The following is a 13,062-nucleotide window of genomic DNA, read 5'->3' on the forward strand; positions in this document are numbered from 1 at the left end:
TGATGAATTTGTACTTTCAAACTTTAATCAAAATGTTGACTTCAAATTATTTTAAATGTACCATAGCAGAAAAATTAATACATGTATTGCTGAAAAAATGTTTTACCTTTCTTTTATAAATGTGCCATTCATATTACATATATAAAGTATTAATCTTGTCCGATTGTGGTTTAATCTGCAATAGTCTCGTTTAATTAAACACTAAATGGAAGATTACTCATTGTTTTTTTAGGTAAAGTCACGCATGTAGAAATACAATAAAATTATATTAAAACAAAAAACAATCACGACGTTTCGATCACAATGCAAGCGATCTTCATCAGGTGTCAAGAACAAATCACGGAGGTAAGTACAACAAAAAGATGAGAGACGAGAATTCAACAAACCTGAAAAAACATTATGTGAAGCACATCTAGTCAGGCCAACAACACAGTTAGACACTTCCTGGCGGACCACGAATTTCAGAAGAGTGTTAAATTTCGTGTTCAACCTTTGGATTGCACATACCAGCATAGATAGAATGAAAAATACGAGGTACACGGTCAGTAGAAATACATATACAAGTCCACCAAGAGGTAAGGAGGGAGGAAAGACGGACAGGGCGGCAGAGAGAGAGAGAGGGGGCAGCTCAAAAAAGGACCACCTCTTGTAAATACAAAACGGCAGCTCAAAAAAGAGCACATCTTACACATAATTACAACGGTAACTTCCCCGTAGAAGTGTGATAATAAAGTATTAAAGCTTTCGTGATTGCATAAAATTACTCATTGTTTTTTTCGGTAAAGTCACGTATGTAGAAATACAATAAAATTATATTAAAACAAAAAACAATCACGACGTTTCGATCACAACGCAAGCGATCTTCATCAGGAAGAAGATCGCTTGCATTGTGATCGAAACATCATCATCAGGAAGAAGATCGCTTGCGTTGTGATTGAAACGTTGTGATTGTTTTTTGTTTTAATATAATTTTATTGTATTTCTACATACGTGACTTTACCGAAAAAAACAATGAGTAATTTTATGCAGTCACGAAAGCTTTAACTTTATTACTAAATGGAAGACTCTGGTGGAGGTGGACAAGCAGCTCAGGGTCAGAGTGTGTAAGATCAGAGCATGGAGGTCAGATTGTAGAGGTCAGAGCGTGGAGGTCAGTGTGTGGAGGTCAGATTGTAGAGGTCAGCGTGGAGGTCAGAGCGTGGAGGTCAGTGTGTGGAGGCCAGATTGTGGAGGTCAGAGCGTGGAGGTCAGATTGTAGAGGTCAGCGTGGAGCTGGACCCACTGAGATCCCAATTTTAAATCCAGGTTACAGCTACCCAATGTTAACCCAGGGCTTCAAGTAAAGGGAGTTCATGGTCTTTGCATGGTCACGAATGATTGTACAAGCAATTCATGTTAAATTTGGTTCTGCGTTAAATTAGGATAATTTCCAGCTGCGAGAATTACAAATATTGTATTGTATGTATGTTGAACTTCTTCCGCACCGTACCTCGCCAACCGTGCTCAAACACAAAAAGCAATTCTATAGCAATGAATTTGCGACGGACATGTCCCAGGAGCAGTGCTGCCTCCCACTGTGTGGATCAGAGGTGACTGGAAGGGATCTCAGAATTAGTTCTGTGATATCAGCTTTCGTAGACGTGGAGGGAGGGGAGTTGCACGGCTCTATTGAGAGTTCTGAATTGATAATTCATCTTCTGACGTGACATCAACAGCACAGTTCAGATAAATAGAAAAGGATTTTTTTGTTACTCTTTGGTTCTTTCGGTAAAGTCACGTAGAAAGAGAAAATAATAATTTTATATCATACGAAGTTTCGATTGCAACACAAGCAATCATCATCAGGTACGAATGAAAGAGAAAACCTAGTAAACTTAGAAATATAACGCAATACAACACAGATTGTCGGCTAACACAACAGTCAACACCCTACCTGGCTGATTAACGTTCTTCCAAAGATTGCTACATTTTCAAGAGAGAGACAAAACACACAACCGGAGACACAGACAGACACATAAGCAGAGAGAGAGATATAACACAGAGACACACAGAGAGAGACACATAGGCACACAGAGAGAAACGTCGTATGCTATTATTAAATTATTATTTTCTCTTTCTACGTGACTGTACCGAAAGAACCAAAGAGTAATCCCTGCAGTCACGAAATCGCCGAATCTAGTTTGCATTTTTTGTTGCTGATGATTTGGACACAGTATCGTGCAGACCTCGTTAACGTGTTGATCTGCTGAAAATGTTCGCCTGCACAGCTAATGGACACAGCAGACAGGTGTGAGCATGGGAAGAAGCTCGCTGTTTATTTACATATTGAGTTTTCACATGAACAGGTCACAATGCTTTGGAAACAAATATGCTAAAGATTGTACAGCTGGTAATCGTGAAACAATAATTCGTTGACCATTATCGGTCCAACATCAACAGATTGGGTTATAACAAATCACAGTACTTGTAGTACTCACAGCAACAACATCGCAGCAGCACCCATGTCATTGCCAAGAATATAAAAACCGACTCAGTTTTTAAACGGACTCTTGAGGCTGTTTTATCGATGGTACAGGAAGTTCTGCCACTTCGCATCTAGCACTGGGCTCACTGAACAGCCCATGGGACAGATCGACTTACTCATCACCCATGAAGCGCATGCAAGTTATAGGACAACTTTGGCACACAATCCCACTTACCCGTGCACCAATTACAAAGTGCATATTTGTTTGGCGTTAAGTTAAATTATGTAGATAATGCTTTTGATGACATCTTTGTTCAGATATGCTCTCGTATTATAGCACTTTCATTGTCAGCCAAGTTCTATCCACTGCTGGATGATGGCCCTCTCCACGCCATCGCCATGCTGTAAGGTAACACGTTTTACGAGGTCTTTGTTCGGACTCCACATATTGACGCGCTCACAGTCGCAAGCACCGATTCGATCGCAAAGCATTAGCAGGCACTTCTATTTTGCACTTTGGTTTGCAGAAAAAGACAACAGACTGCCAAATACGACTAAATTGTGACTCGACTTTTGGAACCTGAATCACAGTTACGTTTGTTCCCAGAGAATATCGTTTCATAAGGCCTGGTGCCTGCCACGTATTGCGTTGGCGAAAATCACACCTCAATTTTAAATACTGTTAAATAAAAGAGCACCTTAATTACCGTACAGTGTTTTGTTCGGCTTTACCAGTCAAACTTGGCTCTCTAAAATATAATTAACAAAGCATCTATTTTTATTTTTTAAGATACTATGTTGTACGTTGATTGTTTTACTATTATTTATTCTACTGTTAACGTCAGAGTCGTGCAAGAGGCTTACAAAAAGTTGGCTGTTTTAAAAGTGTAAAATTGGTCAGGCCCATTTGTGTAAACGTTTGTGCGGGTACGTCGAACCGTAACGTAGCCAACGGTGCTACTTGGAGGTGCGATCCAATGCACGTGGCCGTGCACATCGACTAAAAACACCGTCGGCCCTAAAAGCGTGTCAAATAAAACATTCCGTTCACAGTCAGGGGCCGAGCTACCACCACAAGTTCACCATTGAAAACCTCAAAACCACACATGCATACCACGCCGTTGCATGGTGGAATAGCATCCCTTGCGAAATGTACAACCTATGACTTGTCTAAAGAGTAGTTCTATACCTAAAACGGAAACAGAAGGTAACGGAGTAAACATTGCCTCAAATAAGAAAGCTCATGAAAACGGGACTTTGAAACAAACAAAACGTTTCCCGGGAAATCTACAGTTTAGAAGTGTATTGCACATCACAGATACTGTGTGATCAAGTCGCCACACAACCGAGGCCATGAACCTAAAAACTCGAAGCTGCCCAACACGAGGCACGCGCGTTTCTCATTGGTCCAGTCGCTGCGCCACACTCAATGCCACAGAACAATCGGATGCACGCGGGCAACGATGCATTGCCGGAAGTTTGTGTCCCAATTCTACAGCACAGACAAATGCATAAGCATCAATATGCAGCACTGCGCTGAGAATAAAACACGTGAGGGGTCGGCTCAGCGAGTGGGACGTTGTGAGGTATTAAAACTTCACAAGGCCACAAGCATCCGACAGGATGACCATTCGCTTGCTGAATATGAAGCTTAGGTTGCAATCGGTTAAAGTTTAGTATTAATGGGTCAGCAGTAGCTAAGGGGTCAAGGGCACTGTGCCAACAATGCTGAGACCCGAGGTTTGAACCCGTGTGTAGCCACCTGTGATTAAACTGTGGTCTCAAGTGTAGAAGGTTGATGTTCTCAACCCGAGCACCAATAACTGCATAGGAGAAAAGCCTCTTCAATGTTAGTCGTCACATAACTTGGAAAAATTCCAGCTCTTAGACTGAAAAAATAATTGTTTTGATTGCTAAGCGATGGGCATTTCCTCATAGCAGGAGGTTCTGGGAAAGTACAATGCCCCTAGTGGTTACTTAAGTTCACTTATCTTATGTATTGGTATTGTGAACTATGTGAACTCTCCTTGTGTGCAATGGCAGAGCCAGAATTTTCAGGTAGGTTAGTAAGTAAGGAGTTGTCCCTTGCTTTTTATTGGACGCGTGTGCGGCGATGGCGCAGCCATCGATCGAGGGTCGAATTCGAACCGCGTTGTGTGATCGGCATCGTGCTCGCTGAAGGCCTTCAGGGAAGTCGTGTCCTGTATCCGCAACTGCGCACACTTCCGTGAGTCACTTATAACTGCTTTGTCATTACTTATTGCCAATTATGGACTCAGACCTGGCACATAATAATATGCTACACAGTGGCAGTGGGGGTCGCAAAATGCCGATTTATTACTAATAAACTCCAATGATCCGATCGAAATTAGGGACATCGATTGGATCATTGGGGGGGCACGTGCCACCTCCCCCCCCCCCACCAAATGGCTCCGCCAGTGCTTGTGTGGGCTGTTCTATAACACAGGGTGATGTTGCACGACTCAGTTTCTAAAATGAATGTCTTCATCTCATCACATGACACAGACATCACAGTTAAAATAAAATTGAAGAAAATTCCCTCCCAAAAAACCGAACAAACCAATAGCCAGCATAGACGTTCGAAGCAAACATGGTGGCATTGAGCCTGCAACGAACGCAAATGCCGCCAGGGTGCCCTCTAATATTCCGAGGCCGCTAACTAAAGTTTCGGACTCATGATAAGAGCTCACCAGCGCGTCTCCTAACGCCGCCGAGGCAAACGGCTAAAGTCTCGGACTCGCCGTAAGGCCACAAAACGCTCAGTCTTCCTCGTCGCTCGATTCCTCCTCCTCCTCGGCGGTTATGAAGCTCACGGTTCGACCACCGCGCTCTTCCTCCTCCTCCTCCTCCTCGCAGCACTCGTGAGTGCAGAGGAACTCGTCACCGCACAGCGTGATCGCGCTCTGCGAGGAGCCCAGAGCACGGAACCAGCAGAAGAGGTCGGCCATGGAGGAGGCCAGGGCCAGGCTCGGGCTCCGGCCCAGCGCGGGTGCGCTCACCGACTTGCGAAGGTCGCGCCGGTGCACGAACTTGCAGCTGCAGACAATTAGAAGAAGCACATGTTCATATATATGTATTTTATCAGTTCAGTTATCGCAAGACTGCAACAGAAGGCCACATCTCCACGCACAAAGTAGAGGCGATGATTGCTCCCGTGCTCTAGGCATTGCACGGGAGACGACGCTCATCGCCCAGGCATTTGGGATTTTCGCCGCCCGTCCACGATTTTTATCAATTTCCTGCAACTCCGATTAGCACCGTTGGCTACGTACGGTACGAAAGAAGTTCAACATACTGTACGCACATACAATTGCCACAACTCACCGTCACGGTTCAAATCGATTTAATGTTTTTTGTAACATCTGTGCTGTCCATCTCACCAGTACTGCCTGCCTGGTCTGTCCTGCCTGCCTGGTCTGTACTGCCTGCCTGGTCTGTACTGCCTGCCTCGTCTGTACTGCCTGCCTCGTCTGTACTGCCTACCTGGTCTGTCCTGCCTGCCTCGTCTGTACTGCCTGCCTGGTCTGTCCTGCCTGGTCTGTACTGCCTGCCTGGTCTGTCCTGCCTGCCTGGTCTGTACTGCCTGCCTCGTCTGTACTGCCTGCCTCGTCTGTACTGCCTGCCTGGTCTGTACTGCCTGCCTGGTCTGTCCTGCCTGCCTCGTCTGTACTGCCTGCCTGGTCTGTCCTGCCTGGTCTGTACTGCCTGCCTGGTCTGTACTGCCTGCCTGGTCTGTACTGCCTGCCTGGTCTGTACTGCCTGCCTGGTCTGTACTGCCTGCCTGGTCTGTACTGCCTGCCTGGTCTGTACTGTCTTTGCCATTTGTTCTGTCTCTACTGTCGCTGTCGTGTTGGTCTCGTTTGTGCTGAGCGTGCCGCTCGTCTCACGTGTTATTTCCGTCTTGTTGCAAGGTCTCATTTGTTCGGCCTCATTCCTTCCAACGATTGGCCGGAATAATAGATTTGCATCAAAATGCACGAATAGAAGATAATAGATGAATCCTACAGACATTTCAATTCGCCTATCATGAGCCAAGTAATTAATTTTAATGATTCAATACATACATGTCGATTAAAAGAGTATCTCAATAGAATAAGGATGCATGTGCAGGAATGGAAACCCAAATATTATTGTGCACAATGCAAGTACCAGAGAAAATGTAAGATTAGAGACATCACATTGACTGTTAAGAACAATGAGTATTCCCACATACCTACCCACCTACCTGCGCACCCACATTCCTAGCGGGGTGCACATTCGCCGCTTGCTGCAGACGTTCATGGTTCGAATCCAGCGGCCGTCCTGATTAATACTGCGTTGTGTGCATTAACCATAAAAATATGTGCAGTCTGCTTCACAGTAGAGGTTAAAGATCCCGTGAAGTCATTTTAAAGAGCAGGGCTCTGTGTACCGGCGCCATGCTCCAAATAGAAAAAAAAAGTACCCGCAAATTACTCGATTGGAAAACACATTGCAGACATTGCCCCTGCAACTGCAAAAAAAAACCTGGCAGAACTCTCCGGTAAAGGAGCCATGAGAGTCAGTGAGGCTTGCTGGGTAAACAACCACAGCAATAATTATTATTATTATACCCAGCCGACCCACGCCCCTCCTGGACATCTGTGAAAAAGAGCTTCACGGCTCACCGGATTTTTCCAGTCTAAATAAAAGATTCGGATTCTGACCTACAGGTGTGCCGACACATTTCGAGGCAGTGCTCCGGGTGGCGATGCCCTCCACGCCGCGTTGCCGGGAGTGTCGGTGCTACCTGCGAGCGAGGCTGCGAGACGCTTGCCGGCACAGGTACCGCACCACCAACAGGGCCTGCTGCGACATCCAGCGCACGTCATCCGGCACGTCCGGCAGCCACTCCAGCAGCCTGGTCACACCAAGAAAAAACCACAATGATCCCGCGTATAGCCTGTAACAAACTGTTGGGGGCAAGTGCTGTTAGCGAGCAACCTCTGAAGGCTGGCACGGCACACAAGGGGGTGGGTGGCCAGCACCACGCCCGACCGCCTTTGTCTCCCCAGTGGCAATGTTTTACACACTGCACCAGGTACTCATTTGAGGCCGAGTCGACCTGGGCGAGGCCCAGGACCAGCTCAGATAATCGTCACTGGTGTTGGCCGTGAGCAGGAATTGAACTCGGGTCGCCAGGTTCGTAGGGCAGCATGCGAACCGCTACACACACACAAACAACAGTCTCACACGAGTCCACTCTTTGTGAGCGGTGTGTGTGAGCAGTGTGTGTGAGCCTGTGTGTGAGTGGAGCGTTGTGTGAGTGGTGTGCGCGAGTGGTGTGTGCGAGCGGCTTGTGTGTGAGTGAAGCGTTGTGTGAGTGAAGCGTTGTGTGAGTGGTGTGTGTGTGAGTGGTGTGTGTGTGAGTGGTGTGTGTGTGTGAGTAATGCGGGCTCAGCGTGCACGGTCGCAGGGCCCCCTCCTCACCGCACAGTGAGCGAGACGGCCGACTCCACGGGCAGCGTGCATGGCAGCATGAGGTAGGACGCGAGCCGCACGGGGTAGAGGCTGCGCAGGTAGGCCACCACCCCCGCCTTCTCCATGCACGCATTCTTCAGGGCTGCAAGCAGCGCGACACAGACGGCCTTTCGTTAAACCCGTCCGGCCCGGCGAGCCATTCACGCGAGGCTCACAAATCACAACAGGTCGCAAGTTCGAATTCCGGTCAGGGATTCGCTCGGCGTGTTATTCTCCTCCACGGCGGTGCACAGCGCCGTTTTTGTCAATCAACCGCTGGGTGAGGGCACTCCCCACATCGTGTGCTGGGTCGCGCGGGGGTAATTTAACGGTGCGTCATCACGCTCGTCGGCGAGGGACGCCGTCGGCGGGCTACGCAGATGTGCAAGCACAGGCGTAGAGGACAGTCGATTTTAGTGCACCGCCCTCTGGTGCCCACTACGTGGCCATGCACAACCGGTTGTGCATGGCGGTCACAGTTCCAAAACGCTATCAAGGCTCAACCCCGCTTCGCTTGAGAGACCTGGTGAGATCACTATCCAGACTTAACCCTGCTTAGCTTCAGAGACCTGGTGAGATCACTATCCAGACTTAACCCTGCTTCGCTTCAGAGACCTGGTGAGATCACTATCCAGACTCAACCCCGCTTAGCTTCAGAGACCTGGTGAGATCACTATCCAGACTCAACCCCGCTTAGCTTCAGAGACCTGGTGAGGTCACTATCCAGACTTAACCCCACTTAGCTTCAGAGACCTGGTGAGATCACTATCCAGACTTAACCCTGCTTCGCTTCAGAGACCTGGTGAGATCACTATCCAGACTCAGCCCGCTTAGCTTCAGAGATCTGGTGAGATCACTATCCAGACTTAACCCCGCTTAGCTTCAGAGACCTGGTGAGATCACTATCCAGACTCAACCCCGCTTAGCTTCAGAGACCTGGTGAGATCACTATCCAGACTCAACCCCGCTTAGCTTCAGAGACCTGGTGAGGTCACTATCCAGACTTAACCCCACTTAGCTTCAGAGACCTGGTGAGATCACTATCCAGACTTAACCCTGCTTCGCTTCAGAGACCTGGTGAGATCACTATCCAGACTCAGCCCGCTTAGCTTCAGAGATCTGGTGAGATCACTATCCAGACTTAACCCCGCTTAGCTTCAGAGACCTGGTGAGATCACTATCCAGACTCAACCCCGCTTAGCTTCAGAGACCTGGTGAGATCACTATCCAGACTCAACCCCGCTTAGCTTCAGAGACCTGGTGAGATCACTATCCAGACTCAACCCCGCTTAGCTTCAGAGACCTGGTGAGATCACTATCCAGACTTAACCCTGCTTAGCTTCAGAGACCTGGTGAGATCACTATCCAGACTTAACCCTGCTTAGCTTCAGAGACCTGGTGAGATCACTATCCAGACTTAACCCTGCTTCGCTTCAGAGACCTGGTGAGATCACTATCCAGACTCAACCCCGCTTAGCTTCAGAGACCTGGTGAGATCACTATCCAGACTCAACCCCGCTTAGCTTCAGAGACCTGGTGAGGTCACTATCCAGACTTAACCCCACTTAGCTTCAGAGACCTGGTGAGATCACTATCCAGACTTAACCCTGCTTCGCTTCAGAGACCTGGTGAGATCACTATCCAGACTCAGCCCGCTTAGCTTCAGAGATCTGGTGAGATCACTATCCAGACTTAACCCCGCTTAGCTTCAGAGACCTGGTGAGATCACTATCCAGACTCAACCCCGCTTAGCTTCAGAGACCTGGTGAGATCACTATCCAGACTCAACCCCGCTTAGCTTCAGAGACCTGGTGAGATCACTATCCAGACTCAACCCTGCTTAGCTTCAGAGACCTGGTGAGATCACTATCTAGACTCAACCCTGCTTAGCTTCAGAGACCTGGTGAGATCACTATCCAGACTTAACCTTGCTTAGCTTCAGAGACCTGGTGAGATCACTATCCAGACTCAACCCCGCTTACCTTCTGGGACCTGGTGAGTAGCACTACGCAGCTTCTGGGCGACTGGGTAACGGGGCGTTACAGCAGAGCGGCAACCGAGGGCGTGCGTGCGTCGCCACACGTACCCACGCGGATCGGCAGCGGCAGGTTCTCCCACAGCTTCTCCTCCAGGGCCCAAAGGGGCGAGGCCTCATCTGGGACGGGCGACTTCTGCTCCCCGCCGCTCTGCGCAAGCGGAGGAGGGAGGCTTTTCTCCGCGGGGCCCGACGGCTCGGGAACGGACAACTCGCGGGCGGACGGCTCGGAGGCCGACGACTTGCAGGGGCTCACGATCGTAGTGGGCGGTTCGGCCGTGGGCGTGCGGAGCCCCGCGCTGGGCGCGTTCGGGATCAGCAGGTCTAGCACGGACGAGAGAACGGATGCAATTGAAATATTTGCATTTCATCGCCCCAATTTTATCCCAATCGTCCTATCCATTTAGAAATCTCTCAAAAGCGACAGAGAAGGCCCCCACAGATGCGGATATCACAGACCTACCTCCGAGGTCCCTTCAGGTGACCTCGGATCCTAGCGGCAGGGAGCAGCACTTTCTCACCCGCTCAGCCGCAGAGGGCACTGTTCGTTGCACGACGGTCAGACCGACGCGTCTCCTCCTCCTAACTCTCAGAGCTGGAATGTATCCATGGTAGGTGCAGGAGAAATGTTCACACGATAGAGGCAGGGGTGGCGGCAGTTGCACTCACTGTTCTCACGGAGGAAGCGGAGGGCATCGTTGTAGCCCTGCTGACACATTTTACTCAGCACCTGCAGTGGAGGAGCATGGAGGGGGGGGGGGGGGCTCTATCAGACGACAGTAGCAACGACAGCAACAACAAGCCAATGGCTCCCCAGATCTACGTCTCTCGCAGCTGTCCCAGTGATGCTGATGAATTTGACAGCACTGCAATAGCTGTCGACAGCTGAGATTTTTTTTAACCCCTTTTTTTCGCCAAGCGCTGTTTACTAGTCAAGGGGGTGCACGGTGGCACTTCGTTACGAACCCAGAGACCAAAGTTCGATTCCTGGAAATGAGTAATCATCAGCGGAGAATGATATCTGCAGCGGGGTCCTGACCCACAAACCCGTGGTGAAGTAAGGTCAAAGAAACCCCACGTGACCACTGCCCACCACGGCGGTGGCGACGCGCGTACCTGCGGCTCGGGAGGGAAGAGGGCACGTGACAGGCGGTAGATGTTGTCCAGGTTGCACTGGATGCTCGTGTTCTTTAGCCGCAGCTCCAGGAAGCTGGGGCTGCTGTCGCGAGGGCAGATATCGCTCTCGCCGCAGAACGGCGACACCGTGATGGTCGTCTTGAGCTCGTAGGACGGCACGTTGTCGCTGATGCCTCCGTCCACGTAGCGCTGCGAAGACGGCCCAGCGGACACAACCGGGTCAGTCGGTGGGATTTAGCGGATAAGTGAGCGCGGCATTGCCTGGATTACGACGACTCGGTTGTTGTGAAAACCGGATGGGATGATTGGCACGCACGGCGAACGTTCTACTATTGAGCCTCGCGATCCAAGCGCAGTGTCAGTTTAACACGAAGGCTTTCGCGACCAAGATCATCCATAAGAGGTTTTTTTTAGGTTAGATATAACTCAAAAAAACCTCTATTATGCAAGCGCAGTGTGCTGTAAGGGAGTGCTAATGATCCGACTCCAGAGTGGTGGGACCATATTTTCCAGATCATAAGATGCTCCAGAATAATAAATACAAAGCCCGAAATTGTGCCCGATGTAAATTAAGCTAGACAAATCTGGTCACACATCGAGTTCAACACACACTCGCAGAACTTTTTCTTGAAAATAAACGGGAAAAGAGTGTGCCTTATCATCCGCAAAATATGGTATTAACATCCAGGGACAACCTAAATATCTGCTGGGGTTGTGCGGTTCTGAAACGGCCTTTCTTTACGTTTACGAGACTAATAATGGAGTGGCAGCCAAAGGAGGCATCAATTCATGTGTCCAAACGGAATTGGACAAAAACCATTCTGTCAAGCAGAGTTCTTTCCCTGCCCACAACTGGTTTGTATAATTAAGGCGGCAGATTGACCGACGCGTCGCGACATCGCAAGTGACGCAGTGACCGCTTGTGGGGGGAAAGAAAGGAGGCCTTCAGTCAGCAGTGGATAGAACATGGCAGTCCTTGATGAACGCATGGAAACAAAACGGTAACATCAGTACGCACCAAAAGGCGTCACCTGAACCAGCGGCACAAACTTCCACAGGGGGTATTTCCGGGCACACGCACACACACACACGTGCACTGCATATACAACTTACAGGGCGGCGCATTGTGCACGCACGCACTCTGAGCTCGATCACCCCACTATTTAAATCAGTGGCGCGTCTGTCAAACAAACTTTACCCCAGATCCGGGCCGCTGGATGGCGGAGGTTACTCCAGTGCAGAGCCGGAGATAAAGAACTGAGCGTGTGTGACCCTCTCAACTGATTATTCCTCTTCCACAGTAAACGGCCGTGGGTTACACAGTCCACCTGCCCACACACGGGGGCATAATAATGTATGTAGATATTCACACCGTACGTAGCCAGGCATGGGCAGTGCTCAGATACTGCAACTCAGCGCTTGCAAAAAAAATCCCACACTGTGCAATTCTCACTTGGATTTGCATTTCCACGTCAAATAAAAGAGCATATTCACAGCAGTTAATAATTGTGTTTTTGGTCACATCACGCAAGTAAAATATTGTGTCGCAAACCCCATTCCAGGTGAATGAATAAAGTTGTCGCGTGATGAAGAATACGTGGCAAGTCATTCCTGCTTCAGTAACCCCCCCACCCCCAAACCGCCGCATGTTGTTGTTTGAGAGCGATCCACACACCGCGTTTAATAATTAGGGGATGACGTTTCGCTGGCAGCTACAGCCAGCACCATCAGGTTACTGCTCCATGCTAGCCGATTAACAAAATCGAATCGACACAAACGTCCCAAACTGCTGCCCTTTGTGCCAAGCAACGCCAGAAGACGTCTCCCATTTTCTCAGTTGCCCAAAACGCGGACCAAAAATTAAATCGATCGATCTCTGGCTAAACCCTTCCAAAGTGGCGACACAACGCCACCTATAAACAGAAAG

At 49.1% G+C, this 13,062-nt stretch overlaps 1 protein-coding gene across 1 annotated transcript in view; it reads right to left on the bottom strand.

The window, feature by feature from the left end:
* Positions 1-2,290: 2,290 nt before the first annotated feature.
* LOC116939943 (patatin-like phospholipase domain-containing protein 2) overlaps positions 2,291-13,062 on the bottom strand; it is a 40,835-nt gene continuing 30,063 nt past the window's right edge. The window contains exons 4-9 of the mRNA XM_032949013.2: positions 11,115-11,324; positions 10,668-10,728; positions 10,050-10,322; positions 7,934-8,066; positions 7,254-7,364; positions 2,291-5,521 (exon numbers count right to left, since the gene is read on the bottom strand). Coding sequence (XP_032804904.2) covers positions 5,245-5,521; positions 7,254-7,364; positions 7,934-8,066; positions 10,050-10,322; positions 10,668-10,728; positions 11,115-11,324 — 1,065 coding nt within the window. The 3' untranslated portion in view covers positions 2,291-5,244. The remainder of the gene's footprint in view (positions 5,522-7,253; positions 7,365-7,933; positions 8,067-10,049; positions 10,323-10,667; positions 10,729-11,114; positions 11,325-13,062) is intronic.

The sequence above is a fragment of the Petromyzon marinus genome, chromosome 7 (assembly GCF_048934315.1).
Source record: "Petromyzon marinus isolate PM22_M1 ecotype Great Lakes invasive population chromosome 7, UKy_Petmar_22M1.pri1.0, whole genome shotgun sequence".
In the NCBI taxonomy this organism is placed as follows: domain Eukaryota; kingdom Metazoa; phylum Chordata; class Hyperoartia; order Petromyzontiformes; family Petromyzontidae; genus Petromyzon; species Petromyzon marinus.